Source organism: Petaurus breviceps, unplaced genomic scaffold (assembly GCF_028583685.1).
Source record: "Petaurus breviceps papuanus isolate PSGF00001 unplaced genomic scaffold, PetGlider_PUasm1.0 181, whole genome shotgun sequence".
Taxonomy (NCBI): Eukaryota; Metazoa; Chordata; class Mammalia; order Diprotodontia; family Petauridae; genus Petaurus; species Petaurus breviceps.
Window position 1 is genome coordinate 22959078 of NW_027185784.1, and position 19680 is coordinate 22978757.

Here is a 19680-nt window from a genome sequence, read left to right on the forward strand (position 1 = left end):
AGAACTTAGAATCAGACTGCCAGAGCTATAAGGAATGTTGGGGATCACCCAGTTGAATCTAGGCAGTTAGGTGAGACAGAGGATTTAACACTGGACTTGCAAGTCAGGAAGACCCGAGTTCAAATGCTGCCTCAGAGACAATTACTAGCTGTGTGATCCTGGACAAGTTCCTTAACCTTGCTCAGTCTCAGTTTCCTGATCTGTAAAATGAGGTTGATAAGAGCAATCCTTTGGATTCTAGTCTGGATCTAGAAGAGATTGTGAGCTCAAAGCTATACAGGAAATAGTTTGTTATGCAGCCAGGGGGCACTTAACCTGTGTTTGCCTCAGTTTCCTCAACTGTAAAATGGGGTTAGATAATAACAGAACTTTCCTCTCAGGGTTGCAATGAGGATCAAGGAAGATAACATTTCTAAAATGGTTAGCACAATGCCTGGCACTCAGTAGGGAGTCAAAGGCTTGTTTCCTTTCTTATGTATTATTGCTTCTATTGATTCTATGCTAAGAATAAATTTGTTTCTGTGGAGAGGTGACTTGATTATGTCACGGTCACATGATGAGGATTCAGTAAACTTGAAGAAGTAGGAGTAGGATTCTGCAGGGGTGTTCTGAGCTAATTATAATTAGGTAAATCAACATCTTATATAGTGAGTTGGAAAAGCCACCCCAAGGGAGGTGGAGCCATACTGGTGCAAAGCTCATACAGGAATCCCAGACCAAAGGGGAACCTGCATTCTGTTACTCTGAAGAAACAGAGCTTTCCATCTGGATGATAGGTGCTGAGTACAGCAGCAGAATCTACTGTGGTTCAGACCCAAACCCAGGCCAAGATCTTGCAGAGCTCAGAACAGAGGAATACTAGTTAGACTTTGCCCTGGATCTGATCCCTTTTGGAGAGCACTCAAAGTTTACAGGTCCTTGACCTAAGATGTCCCTGACATCCTGCAATAATAGCACAATACTCAATACCCCAAAGAAAGAATCAGTGTGGGTTTTCCCACCAGAAATGCAGAGATCCTGGTACAAACATAAAGTACAAACTCAAAAAATATATAAGTAAATAAAATTTAAAAATAAAATATTCGATAGGTTTCTTTAAAACCTGTTGAGTTGGGGCGGCCAGGTAGCACAGTGAGTAAGAGCACTGGCCCCAGTGTAGGGATGACCGGGGGGATCAAATCCTGGCTCAGACACTCAGCAGCCCCCCCCGAGAAACACCTGGCTGTGTAACCTTGAGCAAGTTTACTTAACCCCAATTGCTTAGGGGCGGCCAGATGGCTCAGCGAGTAAGAGCACCGGCTCCAGTGTCGGGATGACCTGGGGATCAAATCTAGGCTCAGACACTTAGCACCCACCCAAAAACACCTGGCCATGTAACCTTGAGCAAGTTACTTAACCCTGATTGCTTTAAAAAAAAAAAAAACCTCCTGAGTTTTGAACAAGAACATTATTAGGAAGGAAATGGACGCTCACCTCTTTTCCATATTCAATCCACTGGTCCAATTCATTCTTCCAATACCAAAGCCACTTAGTGGCCAGGACGTGGTCTTGGCTTTGGACAGTTGATAGAGTAGAGATTCGTCGGACAGGATAACAACCAAATAGCATTTTCTGGAAGTCGATACTGTGACTTCTAAAAGTAAATGTTTAGGGAGAAAAAAAAAGTTTAGTTAACCAAATGCTACACTGAGCTTTGTGTCTACATTCCTCTCAACATACCACCATCTCTCAGTCTCTCTCCCTCCTTCCCTCCTCCCCACCCCAAACTTTTCATCTCTCTTTTGAAGCCTCCAAAATCAATCGAAAGTTTTTGTGAGAGCTTAGATCACTTAAACCAACAACCTCAATTTGCAGATGAGAATAGTGACACTTTTGGGAGAAGGGAGATTAATTTGCTTGAGGCTATATATTCTAGGTGTTAACATCACATCACCTCTTTCACTACTGTCTAAAACAAAATAAAATTCTGATCAGAGGATTTTGTGTAGGAAGGCACCTTAAAGGACATTTAGCAAAGGGTGAGGAAGAGCCAGGTTAAATTGGCTTTTCTAGAGCCAAATGTTTTCAGTGTGGGCATTTACACCTTGAAAACAAGTCAACACTTCAAATCATAGTTTGATTTATTGTTTTATTGATTGTGTAGCCTTAAGAAATTGACATGGAAAAGGTTAATAATACAGATTAAATTTTAAAATGTGTCTTCTGTATATCCCCCTCTCTCCACAGATCCATTTGTTAAACATTTACCTGCACACCTCTGCATTTACCCCAAATTCCCTCTCTTTATAGTTCAGGAAGTTGTATACAAGGTAACAAAGGGAGGAAGTAGTAAAGCCAAGATCTAATCTCAGGTCCAAATCCAAAGCTCTTTCCATTACACACTTTACACACATCCTTTTCAGGTATGAGGAAAAGGGCAGAAATTAAAAAAAAAAAGAATCTAAAATCTGCCCCTTTGCATTCTGCTTTTTAAAAAGTGCATGGATGCTTTAACTGTTGCCAAAGTAGATTTTTTTATATTGATTCACATTTTTCACTTTTATGATCAGCAGGGAACCACAACAACTGTGTGTATCTATGTGCATATGGGTGTGTGTTTAGAGAAAAAAGTAGGTTGTCAAATATTAATTTTGGGAACAACTTCATTAAAACAGAACATAAAAGTTGGCTAGGATTTGAAAAGACAAAATCATTTAATTATGAATTTGAGTCTCTCTATCTGCCACAGAAGAGCAGAAAGAATGTTGGCTCTGGAGTCCAAGAACCTTAGTTTAAGTCTGATATTTGCAACCCACATAACCTCAGGCAGGCCACTTCAACATCATGGGACTTAGTCTGTTCATTGAGACTAGATGGTCTCTGTGGTCTCTTCCAGCTCTAAATCTAACTCTTCCATTCAATCAGCTGAAATCTGCCCATTTCATCTGTTTCAAGCTTGAAAGAAGGTAAGCAAAAAGTGTGCTGTGAAGACCCTAATTGGTTCCTTTCCCCAGGGTGTAGACACCAACTTACTTGGAGATGTTTGGGTCACAATAAGCTTTCTCAATCTCCTCCATCTCCGTAAAATCTTTCCAGTAGTCAGAAATGCACACCTGCCATCGGTAGGGTAGATGAAAATGGACAGACTCGCAGTGACCTGGAAAGAAAGCACAGGGCCAAGGTAAGACCTGTTTTGTTCTAGTCAAGCTCATCTATTAATATCACCTTCAATCAAGGCCTCTCTACATAAAGAACAATCTCAAAAAACATGAGTAAATAAAATCTAATAAAATTTAAAAATAAAATATTTAACAGGCTTCTTTAAAACCTCTGAGTTTTGAAAGAGCGTTATCAGGAAGAAAACGGACCCTCACCTCTTTTCCATATTCAATGCACTTTCCTTATTATACTCTTTACAATTATGATGTATCCCCTACTGAGAATGCCCTTTACCACCTCTCTGACAAGCCATCTCCAATATAGTACAGATACCCTCCACTTCACCATAATGCAATCTTAGAAAACAGAACAATTTCTTAAGACTTGTTTTCAGTACATTTTGAGTAAGCATAAGCCTGCAATTTACCATATTTCACCACCATAAGACATACAAAATGTTGATTCTAGCTATGTCCATTTATTAGAATATGGGACCATAAATTTGAAATTAGAGGAAATCTTGGTGTTCATCTAGTTCAACCCTCTTATTCTATTAATGAAAAAAACTGAGTCTATGAAAGGTTAAGGGACTTTCCCTAAGTTCATATAAGTAGTACGCATCAGAGTAAGGGAGAATACAAAGCAATTTTCTTTTTTTTTTTGGCAGGGGGGAAAGACAGGGCAATTGGGGTTAAAGGACTTACTCACAAAGCTAGGAAGTGTTAAGTGTCTGAGGTTGTATTTGAACTCAGGCCTTCCTGACTCCAGGGCTGGTGCTCTATTCACTATACCACCTAGCCACCCCGAAAGCAATTTTCATTGACAATGAAGAATATAATTTTCAGGAAATGAGGAAAAATGCTTTTTGGTTTCCCTTATGAAAGAGTATCAATGATGATATAGTTCAATTCATCCAACAGTATGACAGTATGTTAACTGGCTGGTGATTGGAACAAATCTCACATTCAGAAAACCTACAATTAAGCTAATGTTGATAAAATAGCCTAAGAATCACATGATTCTCTGCCATTCTCTTTTTTAAAAACACAAATTTTTATGATACCAAGAGGTAGTGACAAGTAGTTGGCTCAGATCTCATCTTTGATACTTAATAGTTGAGTGATACTGCTCAACTCTCTTAAGCTCTACGTATTTTAGACATCTGTGAAGGACTTAATTATTAAGTAATGGTATGCCTTCACACTGGACGTTCTCATTGCTTTCCTTTAAAAAAAAATCATTCAGGGGCGGCTAGGTGGCGCAGCAAATAGAGCACCGGCCCTGGAATCAGGACGACCTGAATTCAAATCCAGCCTCAGACACCAAACACAAAAAAAACTAGTCGTGTGACCTTGGGCAAGTCACTTAACCCCAATCGCCCTCCAAAAAGCAAAAAAAAAAATCATTCATGTTTAGCCTTCTTTTTTGAGTCTGAGTTCAAAATTCTCTTTCTCCCTCTCATCTCTGCCCCACCCAGTGAGAAGGCAAGCAATATAACACTTCTACATGTGAAATCATGCAAAACATATTTCCATGTTAGCCATGTTGAAAAAAAAAAGTAAAAAGCAAGAAATAAAGGAAAAAAGATGTTTCCATCTGCATTCAGTTCATCAGTTCTCTCTCTGGAGGTGGACAGCATTTTTCTCCATGAGTCTTTTGGAATTGTCACAGTTGATCATCTTGTAATATTGTCATTCGTGTGTACAATGTTCTACTGGTTCTGCTAACTTAACTTTGCATCAATCCTATGTGTAAGTTTTTTTTTTTAAATCTGCCTGCTAATCATTTCTTATAGCACAACACAATTTCATTACAATCATATACCACACCTGTTCAGCCACTCTCAAGGGGCTCCTCTATTTCCAATTCTTTGCCACTATAAGAGAGCTACTACAAATATTTGGCTACACATATATCCTTTTTCCTTTTTTTTTAATCTATTTGGGATACAGATCTGGTATAGGATAACTTTTTGATGAGGCACAATGTTTGAGAAGCTGAGAAAAAAATATATTCCTTTATATTCCCATTCAATTTTTTCTAGAGGGTTATTATATTTAACTTTTCTAAAATTTTATTCCTCTCAATTTCTTTCTTATTGTATCTTATTTATTTATTTGAGATCTGTCTAGTTCTGAGAGGGGAAAAGTTGGAGTCTTCCACTAGTACAGCTTTACTGTCTATTTCCTCCTCTAACTCATTTAACTTCTCCTTTAAGAATTTGGATGCTTTGCCATTTGGTGCATGTTTGGTACTGATATTACTTCAGGGTCAATTTTATTTTCAGTAAGATGTAGTTTCCCTGATCATCTCTTTTAATTAGACATATTTTTGCTTTTGCTTCATCTGAAATCATGATTACTACTCTGACTTTTTTACTTCAGTTGAAGCCTAATAGATTCTGCTCCATCTCCTTTCTTTTACTCCGTGTGTCACTGTTTCAAGTGTGTTCCTTGGTTTCTAATCCATTCTGCTATCTACTTCCATTTTACAGGTAAAGCCATCCCATTTAAGTTCACAGTTACAATTACTAACTGTGCATTTCCCTGCATCCATTTTCTTCAATTTATCCTTCTCTCTCTCTCTCTTTTTTTTTTAGCAATTGGGGTAAAGTAACTTGCTCAAGGTTACACAACCAGTTATTTCTGGGTGTGGTGCTGAGTGTCTCAGCCCGGGATTCTATCTCCAGGTCATCCCAACCCCGGTGCTCTTACTCACTAAGCCACCCAGCCACCCCTTATCCTTCTCTCTTTTTACTTTGTCCCTCCTCAAAAGGCTGTTTTACTTCTGACCACTGTTTCCCTTAATTTGCTCTCCATTTTATCACCACACCCCTAATTTCTCTTATTCTCTTCCCCTCCTACTTGCCGGTTGGGTGTGATAGATTTTTAAACACAACTGAGTATGTGTGTATTCTTCCCTCTTTGAACCAATTCAGATGAGAATATGGTTCAAGTGTTGCCTGACTCCCCCACCATTTTCCCCTCCTCTGTAGCAGCTTTTCCAAGCTTGCCTCTTTAACGTGAGATAATTTTCCCCATGGCTCTTCTCTTTCTCCCTTTCTCACAAATCTATTTTTTAATTAATCATCCCAATATAATCAACTCATTCTTGTGCCCTTTGTCTATACAGAGTTCTTAGTTAACTGTCATAAAGTTCTTAGGAGTTACCTGTATCATAAACAACAAACCTTATTGAGTCTCTTAAGATTTATCTTTCATGTTTACCTTTTAATCCTTTTCTCTAGTCTTGTATGTTACTAAATCTGGTGGGACTTGTCAGTGGGTTCACAATATTTGAATTATTTCTTTATTGCTGTTAGCAATATTTTCTCCTTGACCTGGGAGTTCTAGAATTTGACTAAAATATTCCTGGGAGTTTTCATTTTGGGATATCTTTCAGGTAATGATTGATAAATTATTTTCATTTCTATTTTACCCTCTGGATCAAGGACATCAGGCAAGTTTCTCCTTGATAATTTCTTAAAATAAGATTTCTAGGCTCTCTGCTCTGATCATGGGTTTCAGGTAGTCCAATAATTTTTAAATTGTCTCTCTTCTATTTTCCAAATGAGTTGTTTTTCTGATGAGATATTCCCCATTTTCTTCTATTTTTCATTCTGACTTTGTTTCTTGATGTCTCATGGAGTCAATAGCCTCCACTTTGCTCATTTCTAATTTTTAAGGAATTATTTTCTTCAGTGACCTTTTGTACTTCTTTTCTATCTGACTGATTCTGCTTTTTTAAGGTGTCATTTTATTCAGTATCTTTTGTGCCTCTTTTACCAAGCTGTTATCTATTCATAATTTTTTTTGTATCATATTCATTTCTTTTCCCCGTTTTTCTTCTACCACTCTTACTTGATTTTCAAAATAATGTTTTAACTCTTTCAGGAATTCTTGTTGAGCTTGTGTTCGTTTCCATTATAGTCACTGCTCCCTTCCAATTGCAGGTGATACGTATGGTCCTCAAAGCCCCTGATTCCTTGGACCAGCAAGCTCCACTCTCTACCCTCGAACTCTCCTATATATAAGTGGATATAGGCAATGGAGTAGCCATCTGCATCCTGTCCCACACCCACTGCTAGCACAAGGGACCCCTATAGTCTCTTTCTGACCAGTTGCCTGATCTTACTGTTTCTAGTTTTAAGATCTCCTGAAGTTGCTGCTGCTGCTATTGCTGCCATCTCCAAGGCCTACCAATGGTGTTGCTACCACGTGAGCTCAAGGCCAACCCCCTTTTGCCCTCTTTCTTTGGCTGGAAAAATGCTTCAGTCTCATCTTGTGTTGGCTGTGCTACTTTAGCATTCAATTTGAGGCATTAAAGTTGTTTGGAGGGAAATGTTGGGAAAGCTCAGCTTTTGAAAAACACACTTGCTCCTGGAATTCTACAGGAACTGGCAAGCCTGAGACAAAGTCAGAGCTATTAAATATAGATTCCTGACAGGAAATGGAGGAGGCAAGGGGGTGACGGATGGGAATGGCTTTGTTGCCAAAGAAATAGGGAGGCAAAAACATCTTAATTGAGAGGAAAGTTCCAAGGTGCTATACCACACTAGACCTGAATGGTTTTCTTTTCATCTTTCCTGTTTTAACTAAAAGGAATGGAAATTCAAAAGGACTGAATGGAAGTTAAAAAAAGTGAATGAGTTCTGTCAGGGACTAAATTAGCGATTTCAGGTAAAGTTTCTAGTAGCAAAACAAGTCAACTTACAATTTCTGAGCTTTGAGGATGTGAGTTGAAAGGTTATATTAAATTGACTACACCCAGAGTGGGTACCCTTCCACAAGATTCCCCAAAATGTTGAGAACTGCAAGGGTATATACATTCTACATTTAACCCTCACAAGGCCTTGAACTCCCCAGACTTTTCTGAACACTGGGACACAGGAAAGACCTTTTAAAATCTAGCCACTGGCTGTATGACCCTAGGCAAATCACTTTATCTCTAGGTGGACTTTAAAGAGACTATAAATTGCAGAGGAGATGCTAATCTATACCATTAAAGGGAGTCCATTCAGCTAAGTTCCATAAGTTAATGGTATTACAGGTCCAGTTCACTGTTCTACCAAACATGCATTTTTCATCCCCACCCGCTCCAAACCAGGTAAAATTCCAGAGCTTCTGTATTTTCCAGATAAATTCTCTCAACATTACTTACTCTGCAGTTTACAATCCCCACTGAGGTAGTCAAGACAAATCTTATTGGAGCCATTTTTCTCTTTTCCTGAAGGTGTGTTAGAAACTCTGGCTTTGAAAACTGAAGAAGAGAAGACACACAAAATGTTGGCTTTCCTGAAGGAAAAATCTCTCATATCAACAGGTCTGGGATCTTCTGGGGGCAAGTAGGGGATGTAACTTATTATCAAAGCAATCTACTTTTGTTACGTAAAGAATGTGATGAGCCTTTCCCAATCCCTCTTCATTCTAGCGCCTTCCCTCTGTTACTATTGCATACTTAGCTTGTTTGTACACATTTGTTTATGTGTTGTCTCCCCCATTAGACGGCAAGCTCCTCAGGAACAGAGGCTGTCTTTTGCCTCTCTCTGAATTCTCAGGGCTTAGCAATCCTGTGCCTGGCATACTTGTAAACCCGTAATAAATGCTTATTAACTGACTTCTAAACCCCCTATTGTTGCTGGGCTAGCAAATGTGAGACTGCTAGAGGTGAACAATGATTTCGTCCTTTATCTCCATGAGCCGTGGCTTTGTGGTGACAGGTACCAAGAGAGGAGTGGCAATGGGGTATAGTGCCTAGAAAGCTGGCTTCAAGTCAGGATAATTTAAGTGTCAGTCCAATACATGAGGCATTTAATAAGTGCTTCCTAAAGGCTACCCATCTTCCTAATAGAGAAGTGATGGATTCCTAGTGAAGATACTTTTTTTTTTTACATAGCCTATTCAGGAACCTATTTCACTTGATCATTTATATTCGTTAATGGGTGATTTTTTTTGTTTCCTCAGTGAAGGAGAAAAGGAAAGGGAAAGACAGATCTTTTAAAAAAAATTTTAGTTTAAAAATTAATAAATGCTGACTGACTGGTTGGCACATCCTGACTACAGGTCCCTGGGCAAACCACTCAACCTCTCACCACCCTAAGATGACAGTTTGTAACCTTTTTTGTGCAGTGGATTCTTTTGGCAGTCTCGTGAAGCCTATGGATCCAACTCAGAATAATGTTTTTAAATAGATAAAATGAAATACATGAAATTATGGAAGAAAACAATTATACTGAAACAGTAATATACATATAAGTATTCATGTATGTGTATATATATACATATATATGTATTCATGAGTATATGCATACACTGCCCCCCCATTTTTAATATAAGTTCCTAGACCCTGGGTTAAGAACCCCAGCCCAAGCTGTAGCACTTGGCTGTAATTAATTCCCTGCTACCAGGGAGGCTGATGGATCACTTGAGCCTGGGAGTTCTGAGCTGCTAAGCAGATCAGGTAGATGTCCATCCACCCTCAGTCTGACACCAATATGGCAGGCCCCATGGAGATGGGAGCTACCAGGCTGCCTAAAGAGGTAAGAAACAGAGCCTAGATAAGAAACAGAGCCAGCTAAAGCTTGTGGGCTGAGCAGCAGTGGAATTGGGATCAGAAGTGGGGACTGCAAAACCAACCAGGGCAAAATGGGAAGACTGATCTAGCTTTGAGGGTACTGATCTATACTGCGAGGGTATTGCAGCACCTGAAAGCTCCCTGTATGGATAAAATCGGAGTTCTGGGCCAATAACAAAAACAACTACCACCCCCAGAATAATAATGAAATATACTCCAGGACAAGAGTGTGTACATCTCTCATATAGTCTTATTCAAAGCCAACGAAGAATAGCCAGCCTAGTCTGACTTCTCTACTTACCTTCTGCATTTGTACTTTTGGAAGGAGACACAGCTCTGCTTTTGTTTGTGGTCAAGGTGCCAAGAGTCTGACCAGAACCAGAGGTAGAAGCAGAACCCGCCTGGCTACCAGATAGCACCGGCTGATGGACAACCTGTTTCCTCAAGAAAGATGTGGCTGTCTTGTGGTCTAAGGCTGGTGTAGAGACAGAAGTAGCTTGCATCACTAGGGGATAATGAAATTGTTAGCTCTGATCATAAGCTCTATTTTTGCTTTATCTTAGATAACCTTTAGTCTTCATTATGCTTACATTTATTGAGGTTTTCACAGCTTTTTTAAAGTGTGTAAATACATCCATCAATAGTCATCTAATGTATATTTATCTCCTTTGATAGTCACAACAACCCTACAAGAAGAGTATAGGAGATATGATTATCCCCATTTCAGAGTTAAGGAAACTGAGGATCCAACTGATAAAATGACAAATCTAATAAGAGATGGTGGAAACCAATCCCACATCTTCTTAATGAACTATGTTGCTTAGATTTCTGCTTCCTATTCCCCCAACATATAACCTCAAAGTTATTCCTTACTGACATTAGGCCTCAATCCTTTTCTTCCTTCCTCTTTTCATGTCATACTTTACTATTTCTATTTCTAATTTTTTTTTTATTTTCAAGGGACTTTGGGGAAATAGTTCTGCTTTCCTTTTTGCATCTCCCCCTCTTTTGTTAAACTATAACCTAAGAAGTGCTGGACCTGGGAGTCAGGACAGACCTGGGTTCAAATCCTAGCTCTCTTACCTAATACTATGTGTGACTTAGAACAAGTCATTGAATCTTCTCAATTTCCTCATCTATAAAACTAAGGGAGTTGGATTAGGAATTCTGTAAGGTCCCTTTCCAGCTATGAAAACCTGACTGACATTTACTATAGCAAGGAGACCATCAGCAAGTCGCCTGAACTCTGATACTCAGTTAATAGAATGATCATAACAACATCTAGTATACCCATCTCATACAGTAATTGTGTGGCTCAAAACAAACCCAATAAACAAAATTTAAGCCATAACAGCTTAAAATCACACTAAGAATTTTGGGACATCAGGTATATGAAATGATTTATAAAATTTAATGTAGAATATGAAGAAAATAATGATGATAATTATAGTAATAGAAGCAAAATGGATAATTGTTAGCTTAGCCTTTCATCAGGTCACTTAACCTGACACTTTTAACATATCCCAGCAGCACGAGCCCAGGCAAGTCACTTAAACCCTCGGTCTCTAAGCAACAATTTAAGATTATAAAATACACAAGTGGGATAGAGTCCCATCTCCATTCCTTACCAGACTGGTCACTTCAGCTCTAAAAGGGGAGCAATTATATCTACCATGCTTGCCTCACAGAGTCACTGTGAAGATTAAGGGAGATAACTACACATTTATGTGTAATCATGTGTGTGCATATGATGTACACTGGTAAGAGAGATTTCTCATCAGAAACTCATTAAACCAATGAAATTGCAAGTTTCTTCCCCAAATCATTATTCTTTACTACTCACTTTAAGTCCCCCAAGTTCCCTGATACTATAGCCAATAACCCCACCAGTGAAAGTGACCTGCCCCCACTGCTTGGATTCCAGGAATAATGGGTTGGTTTCTGTGTTTCATATTTAGATTGATCTTAAGGTCCAGCATTCACCTTACCTAGTGGTGAGAAAGACTGTGCTAAAATGCCCTTTTGAATCCCTCTCTGGGTGACATTACCTGAAGATGATGTTTTTGGTCGTACTTGGGCTGTTGCTGTGTTAGACATGGGAGATGCCTGGATACCTTGAAGCACACAAAAGGGCTCTTCTCTTTCATTTCTAATAATCCTTTCCGAGCTCAGAGTCATAGTATCAACTTTACGTGCTACTGATTCCACTGGCTGCAAGTGCTTATTACACGATGTTCTTGATTTCACGCTACAACTGTCATCAACTACTATGTTATTTGCAGTTGGGGTTTCCAGTTTGCCTATCAATGTTTCTGTCTTTGTCATCTGAGGCTTCACTAGCATGGACTGTTTGTCTGTACTCTTAAATGAGGATTCTTCTTTCTTTAGATTAGTTGTTGGTTTGTATTTTGAAAATACCACAGCATTACTTCCTTTACCCCGTATGTCAAGAGTTTCATTGGGAGCAGGTGAAAAATAGGCCTTCTGGCTTGCAAAATCATTTCCTACATCCGTATATTTGGGGGAGGGCACTAATCCACTTTTGCTAGAGGTTACAGGACCTGGACCAGAGGAGGAGTCAGCTTCACTCCCAAAGAACACATTCACTCTTCTGGAAGTGTGGCTACTTATTGCAGGAGTGGCTCCCTTTTCAGCTGAAGCAGAAGGAGAGAGGGAGGCAGCATGTCGGATATCATCTTGGCTCCCACAGTGACTTCCAATATGGCCAGTTACTGGAAAGCTCGATTTTGGTCCAACTTGACTTACTTCTTGGGTTCTGGCAGTCTTAGGAGTTGCTGATACTGACTGGCTACAATCCTGACTCAAAGTAACGCTATTCTTGGTGGCTCCACTCTCATTCACTCTGCCTTCAGAGTAAGGTAATGGGGCTGGGTCTGTTTCGTCTGGTTCTGGAAGGTGTGCACTTCCAACAGAAGCAGAAGGAGGTGGAGACAATTCTTGCCTCCCAAAAAAATAACGATTTCTACTTTGGCTCCTACTTCCTACATTTTTTTGTTCTGATGGGCCTGAGAGAAAGGAGGTGAGGGGATTGGGAAGGCAGAGGAAGGGAAGAACAAAAAGCAGAACACAGAAAATGAGTACAATTATATGTTTAGCTACAAAGTCCTTTGGAGAACATCTAGCCCAACTTCTTCACTTTACTTTACTTTACAGATGAGGGTAAATACCTTGCCCAAGGTCATAGAATTAGAACTGGCACAGCCAGGATATGAATCAAGGTCCTCTGACCACAAAGTCAGAGCTCCTTCCACCATATATCAAACTCCTGTCTAAATTCTTACCTTTTACCTTTCTTGGGGATGTCCTGTAACTCAAATCCTGTCAAAATTATTGACCCAATGTGACAAACAAAAAGGGGTCAAGTGGATCCCCACCTCCCATCCTAAAATAGCATTAGGCAGAGAGGAAGGAGCCATTAAAGTAGGAGAGAGAAAAGCAGCATGGCATAGTGGAAAGAGTTAGTTAGTCTTGCAGTCAGGAAAACCTGGGTTCAATACTCTCTCAATACATATTAGCTGCGTGACCACAGGCAAGTCATTTAATCTTGAAATGCCTGCAAGACTACAAATTCTAGAGAAACTATTAATTTGCATCACTGGAGGGAATTTCTATATTAGGCATTCCTTAACATCACTGAAATGATGGGTCCAGATCCAAAAAAAAAAAAAGAAGAAGAAGAAGGAAAAAGCAGACAACAGAGAGGATGGCCAACTGAGTAAAAGAAGATGAGAGAGAAATATCTGAGGAAGGGAGAGAAGGTTGGTTTGACTGGATCAAAGACTGCAGGAAGATGAGCAATGTAAAAGGGGGCTGGAAAGATGAGCTGGGTCAGGCTGTGAAGGGCTTAAACAACTAAATGGAGAGGCTGAGACAATATGGAGCCACTTGGAGTTTACTGAGTAAGGGAGTGACATAGCCAGAACTGTACTGAAAGGAAATCCCTTTGGTATGTTTGTGGAGGACAGGTTACTGTGCGGAGAGAGGTGAGGCAGGGAAACCAGTGAAAAAGGCTGTGGAAATAATCCAAGGGGCCTTAACTAAGATGGTGGCTGTGTGAGTAAAGAGAAGACGTCTGATGGGAGAGATGTTGCAGAGACAGAAATGACAAGATGTGGCGGCAGCCTTGGATGCATGGGGTAAAAGAGAGTGAGAAGTCAAGAATAATGCCAAAGCTATGAAAAGACAGCACTGGAACAATGCAGGGTACCTTCAACAGAAATGGGGAAGTTTGGAAGGGAGATGGGTTTGTGGGAAAAGATACTGAGTTTTGGACATGTTGAGATTGGGAGGTTGACTGGACATCCTATATGAAATGTCCAATAAACAATGGGTGATGTGAGACTAATGTTTAAAGGGAGACATTGGGGGTGGATATAGAGATCCATGCATCATGTGCACAGAGAAAAATAATTAAATTTACAGTAGCTAATGAGGCTACCAAGAAAAAGAATCTAGAGAGAGAAAAAGAGAGCCTAGGCCAGAATCTTAGGGTCCAACCATAGTTAAAAGGCATGATGTGAATGATGAACCATAAAGGAGTGTCAGACACACCTCCCTAGGAGGAGAGAATGATGCCATGAAAAAATAGAGACAAGAGGAGAGAACAGTCAACACCCTGATGTCAAATGCACCAGAGAACTCTAGAGGAATGAGGACTGAGAAAAAAACATTAGATAAACACACCACCTCAAAGGGCTGTTGTAAGCAAAGCCCATGTACATATAAGTTGTGGTGGTGGTGATGACTGTATGTAGGACAGATAAGCTGAGGTCCACCTGTACTAGACTGTGAGGATTTATTTCAATTCAATAAACATTTATTAAATGCCCGCCATGTGACAAATACTCTAATAAGCACTAGTCATGCAAAGACAAAACGAAACAGTACCTTCCCTCTAGCAGCTTCTACCTTGGGGGATGAAGGGAGAATAGATGGGGAGGAGATACAACACAGGATTATAATTTGGAGCTTTATAGACCAGCTAGTCCAACGTCCACATTTTACAGATGAGATGACTGCGGCCTAGGAAAGTTAAGTCACTGGCCCAAGGTCACATTATTAAGTGTCAGAGATGGGATGTAAACCCAAGCTCTCTGACTCTGCTTTTTTCTAACGTGACATGACAGATGCAGATGACCATAAAACACATTGGGGAATAATAGAAACAAAGGAGTAATTAGCCAGAGTACACTAAGACCATCAAAGAGAACTTTCATCTGGGGAGATGAGACAAAGAAGGAGGAAGCACCTGACCTGATCTTTAAAAGAAAAGAAGGAAGCTGAAAGACAGAAATGAGACAGGAGTGCATTTCAGGGATGGGGCATGGGCCATGGGCCATGTAAATGTACCAAGGCAAACACTGATAAGATCTAGTAGCAGAGTTCAGCTAATGAAAGAATAAATATCAATATGCCCGGGGGCGGCCAGGTAGCACAGCAAGTAAGAGCACCACCCCAGTGTCAGGATGACCTGGGGGATCGAATCCGAGCTCAGACACTTAGCATCCACCCAGAAACACTTGGCCCTGTAACCTTGAGCAAGTTACTTAACCCCAATTGCTTAAAAAAAAAAAAAAAAATATATATATATATATATATATCAATATGCCCGTATCCTATTAATTAAATTCACCTCTTCTCCTGGGAATCCGCTTATTACTCCTGGAATGCTTCTGATTACAGATGTCCTGGATATTCCTAACTATCGAGACAGTGAGGCCCTCTTCTTTGAGAAGTTCCAAGACCTTTGTATCCATCAAATTGTGGGACCGATTGCAGTGGACATAGCCGCATCTCCCTTCAAGAAAGTGCTCACAGATGTGCAATTTCACACATTCTGTCTTCCTAGAACAAGAGTCTTGCCTGTTTTCTCCCTTGTAGTATTTGCATATCTGGGGAAGAGAGAAAAGATACCAAAGTGGCAGCCACCTTACCTTTATGAAGCAAACTATGGACACACGAAGATTCCTGCATTGGGCAAAGTGAAGCAATGAAGACAAAGTTAAAAAGATATTTTACATCCTTGGCCAGCCTACTGAATTAATGTTACTTACAAAAGCATTCAAAGACTGACGAGGAGATAATGACAAACTATGGTCTTCAGGAGAAATCAATCAATCAATCAATATTTATTAAGCATCTATTATATAAAAGGCATTGTGCTAAGCTCTGGGATACAAAAAGAAACAAAAGAGAAGGTTATAATCTAAGGTAAATATATTTACAAATAAGGTAAAAATATATACAAACAAATATACGCAAAGTAACCAGTACAGGAAAAATAGGAATTAAAAGAGGGAAGGCACTGGAATTAAGTGGGGAAGGCTTTCTGTAGAAGGTGGGATTTTAGTTGGGACTTGAAGGAAGACAGAAAGGGCAGTAGTTGGGTTGAGGAGGGAGAGCATTCCAGGCATGGGGGATGGCCAGAGAGTATACCTAGACCCAAGAGATGGAGTGAGTGTCTTGTTCATGGAACAGCCGGGAGGCCAGTGTCACTGGATCAAAGAACACACAGCAGGGAGTAAGGAGTGAGAAAAACAAAAAGGTAGAAGAGGGCTATGTTATAAAGGGCTCTGAATGTCAAACAGCATTTTGTGTTTGCTTGTGGAGGCAGTAGAAGCCCTAAGGGTGTGTATGTCTGTGCGTGACATGAGATCTATGCTTTAGTAAAATCACTTTAGTGGCTGGAAGACAGATTGGTGGGGGAAGAGTCTTAAGGCATACAGACCCTATTGCAATGGTCCAGACACAAGATGAGGGCCTGAACTAGTGGTGACAGTGTCAGAGGGGACAAGGGAGCACATTTATGAGATGCTAAAAAGATGACATCAATAGGCCTTAGCAACAGCTTGGAGAGGGGGGTGAGAGATAATGAAGAATCCATGATGACTCCTAGGTTGTGAGCCTGAAGGATTGGAAAGATGGTGCTGTGTTGCCCTAGACCAGGGGTGGAGAATCTGTGCCCTGGAGGCCGAATGTGGCCCTCTAGGTCCTCAAGTGCAGTCCTGACCAAATCCAAACTTCACAGAATAAATCTCAACCCTGCAGGTTCCCCACTCCTGCCCTGGACAGTAATAGAGAAGGTAGGAGGAAGGGAGGGTTCTATTTCAGACATAAGGAGTTTAACAAGGTCACTGCACATCTTATTCAAGATGTCTGAAAGACAGTTAGAGACGTGAGATTAGGGGTCTGCAAAGAGATTGGGGCAGATATGAGAATTAGCAGCACAGAGATGGTATTTAAATCCGTAAGGGCTGATATCGTGATCACCAAGTTCAGTAATATAAAAGAAAGGAGGAGGGCCCAGGTCAAAACTGAGAGACACCTAAGGGTATGACCTGGAAGAGGATCCAGCAAAGGAGACAGAGAAGGAGAGCAAAAAGACAGCCGTGTCCTGAAAACCTAGAGAGAACAGTCTCAAGGGGGAGGAAAGTGGTGAGCAGAGTCACAGGCTGCAGAGAGGTCAAAGTGAATGCAGACTGAGAAAAATCCACTGGGTCTGACAACTAAAAGATCATTAGTAATTTTGGAGAGAGCAGTTTCAAAGGAATAAGGTCAGAAACCAGGTTGTAAAGGGTTTTAAAGGGTTTAGAAGAGAGTGAGGGAGAGAAAGTGGAGGGACCTAAGGTAGATGGCCTTTTCTGGGAGTTTAGCTACAAAGGGCAGAAGAAATATATGAGATATGTAGCAGGGATGGAAGGGTCAAATGAGAGTTTTTTTTTCAGGACGGGAGAGACATGGACATGTTCTTAGGCAGCAAGGAAGGAGCCAACAAAGAGGGAAGAGATTGAAAATAAGTGAAAAAGTAGGGATGACAGAGGGGCAATAGGTTGGGGGAGATGGGATAGAATAGGATCACTTGAACAAATAGAAGGTTAGCCTTGTAGGCAGTGAATATAGCACCAGCCTTGGAGTCATGAGGACCTGAGTTCAAATCTGGACTCAGACACTTACTAGTCATGTGACCTTGGGCAAGTCACTTAAACCGAACTGCCCTGTCCCCCCCCCCAAAAAAAGGCAAAAAAAAAAAAGATTATCTTTGATAAGGAGTAAGGTCACTTCATCATGTGAGACAGGGGTGAAGGAAGAGAGAGTGGCAGAAGGCACCAGTATAGGAGGTATGGATAAGGGGAGAAGAAAGAATTCATGGTAAATGGCCTCCGTTTTTTCTTTAAAATACCAGGCAATGGGGAGGCCAGGTAGCACAGTGAGTAACAGAACCGGCCCCAGAGTCAGGATGACCTGGGATTGAATCTGGGCTCAGACACTTAGCACCCACCCTGAAACACCTGGCCATGTAACCTTGAGCAAGTTACTTAACCCCAATTGCTTAAAAAAAAAAAAAATACCAGGCAAAATTCTCAGCTAAGAAAGTAGGGGGGAAGGGGAACCATGGGAAGTTTGAGGAGAGGAGAAAAACATCAGAAGAGATGCTGTGGAGAGTGGGATAGTCAGTTGTTAAGGGAGGCATGGCAGAAGTATTAAATTGCACTGGGGGCTCAAGTGAAGTTGTGTAACATAAACCTGCAGTGGACCCGGTCACAACACTTGCATGATTTTCTCTATCTGCATTCAGCAGCATGTATGTAAGCAAGAAGGCCACAGTGGGAACAGTCCAAGGCTAGAGCATGGTGGGTATAATTGGCAATATGATAAGGGAGCTAAGGATTCAAGAGAGGAGGCCAGTGTAGAGTTGAACTAGTTCACCAGAGAGTCAAGATGGGGGAAGACGAGAGGGCCTGGGAAGGAATAGAAGGGTCAAAGGATGGGAGATCATGGTGCAGATGAAGAGGGGGATTATGTAAGAGAAGGCAGAGAGAGAGAGAGAGAGAGAGAGAGAGACAGAGATAGAGACAGAGAGAGAGAGAGGTAAAAAGCCAAGAGAGTATGGTCAGGTAAGGTAAACTTAATCTTTTATTTTTAACTTTAAATGTAATTTATTAAACAATCTAACAAAACAACAAAAAAGAGACATTGGTTAAGAAAACAAAACCCAATTTGTAGTCTATAAGAAACACATTTTAAAAAGACATACAGCCCCTGAGTCAGGAGACCCGGGATCAGTTCCAGCCTCAGATACTTAACACCCACCCAAAAAAACTGGCCGTGTAACCTTGAGCAAGTTACTTAACCCCAACTGCTTTAAATAAATAAATATAAATAAAAAGACATACAAATAAAACTGGAAGAATGGAAAACATACTATTATCATGTGAAACCCAAAAAGCAGGATTTGGAATCAAGCTATCAAAGTTAAAACAAATGTTTACAAAATTAAAAAGAATAAATAAGGAAACTATATTGCAGTGAAAGGAACCACATATCATTAATAAATTTATATGACTGAAATTAAATTTCTCAGCATCCAAATTAATAAAGGAAAGATTAGCTGAGAAACAAGAAGAAATAAACAGGAACACATTTGTGACACAAGACTTCAACATCCCTTTCTCAATTTTCAACCCATTTCATAGAAAGGAAACAAATGGGACAATTTTGGAAATAAACTGGGGGAGAAACCAGAGTTAAAAGACTTATGGCATCTTCTATATAGGACTTCAAGAGAATATACATATTCCTTAGGAGCACATGAAACCTTTACAAAAGTTAACCATATATTGTTTCTGTTCAGTCGTTTCAATCATACCTGACTTCATGACCATGTTCAGGATTTTCTTTGCAAGAATACTGCAGTGGTTTGCCATTTTTTCTCCAGCTCCTTTTACAGATGAGAAAACTGTGGCAAATGGGGGTAAGTGACTTGCCCAGGGTCACACAGATAGCATAAACTTAATCTTTTAAAGGCTAGACAACACCAATATTAACAAATGGAAAAGCAGCATGGTGTAGTGGCAAGAGTACTAGAGTTGGAGTCAGGAGAGACCTCCAAATTTATGACACAGGTAATGATATTATGCACTGCTATCCTCACAGGGTACTGGGAGGAAA

At 40.3% G+C, this 19680-nt stretch overlaps 1 protein-coding gene across 4 annotated transcripts in view; it reads right to left on the reverse strand.

Annotated features, from left to right (window-relative positions):
- ZC3HAV1 (zinc finger CCCH-type containing, antiviral 1) overlaps positions 1 to 19680 on the reverse strand; it is a 106391-nt gene that overhangs the window by 57562 nt on the left and 29149 nt on the right. For 3 of the 4 annotated variants that reach the window (XM_069087322.1, XM_069087321.1, XM_069087324.1), the window contains exons 3-8: positions 15365 to 15623; positions 11760 to 12737; positions 10013 to 10216; positions 8299 to 8397; positions 3013 to 3136; positions 1474 to 1633 (exon numbers count right to left, since the gene is read on the reverse strand). In XM_069087322.1, the coding sequence (XP_068943423.1) occupies positions 1474 to 1633; positions 3013 to 3136; positions 8299 to 8397; positions 10013 to 10216; positions 11760 to 12737; positions 15365 to 15623 (1824 nt within the window). The remainder of the gene's footprint in view (positions 1 to 1473; positions 1634 to 3012; positions 3137 to 8298; positions 8398 to 10012; positions 10217 to 11759; positions 12738 to 15364; positions 15624 to 19680) is intronic. The other variant, XM_069087323.1, reaches the window with a different exon arrangement.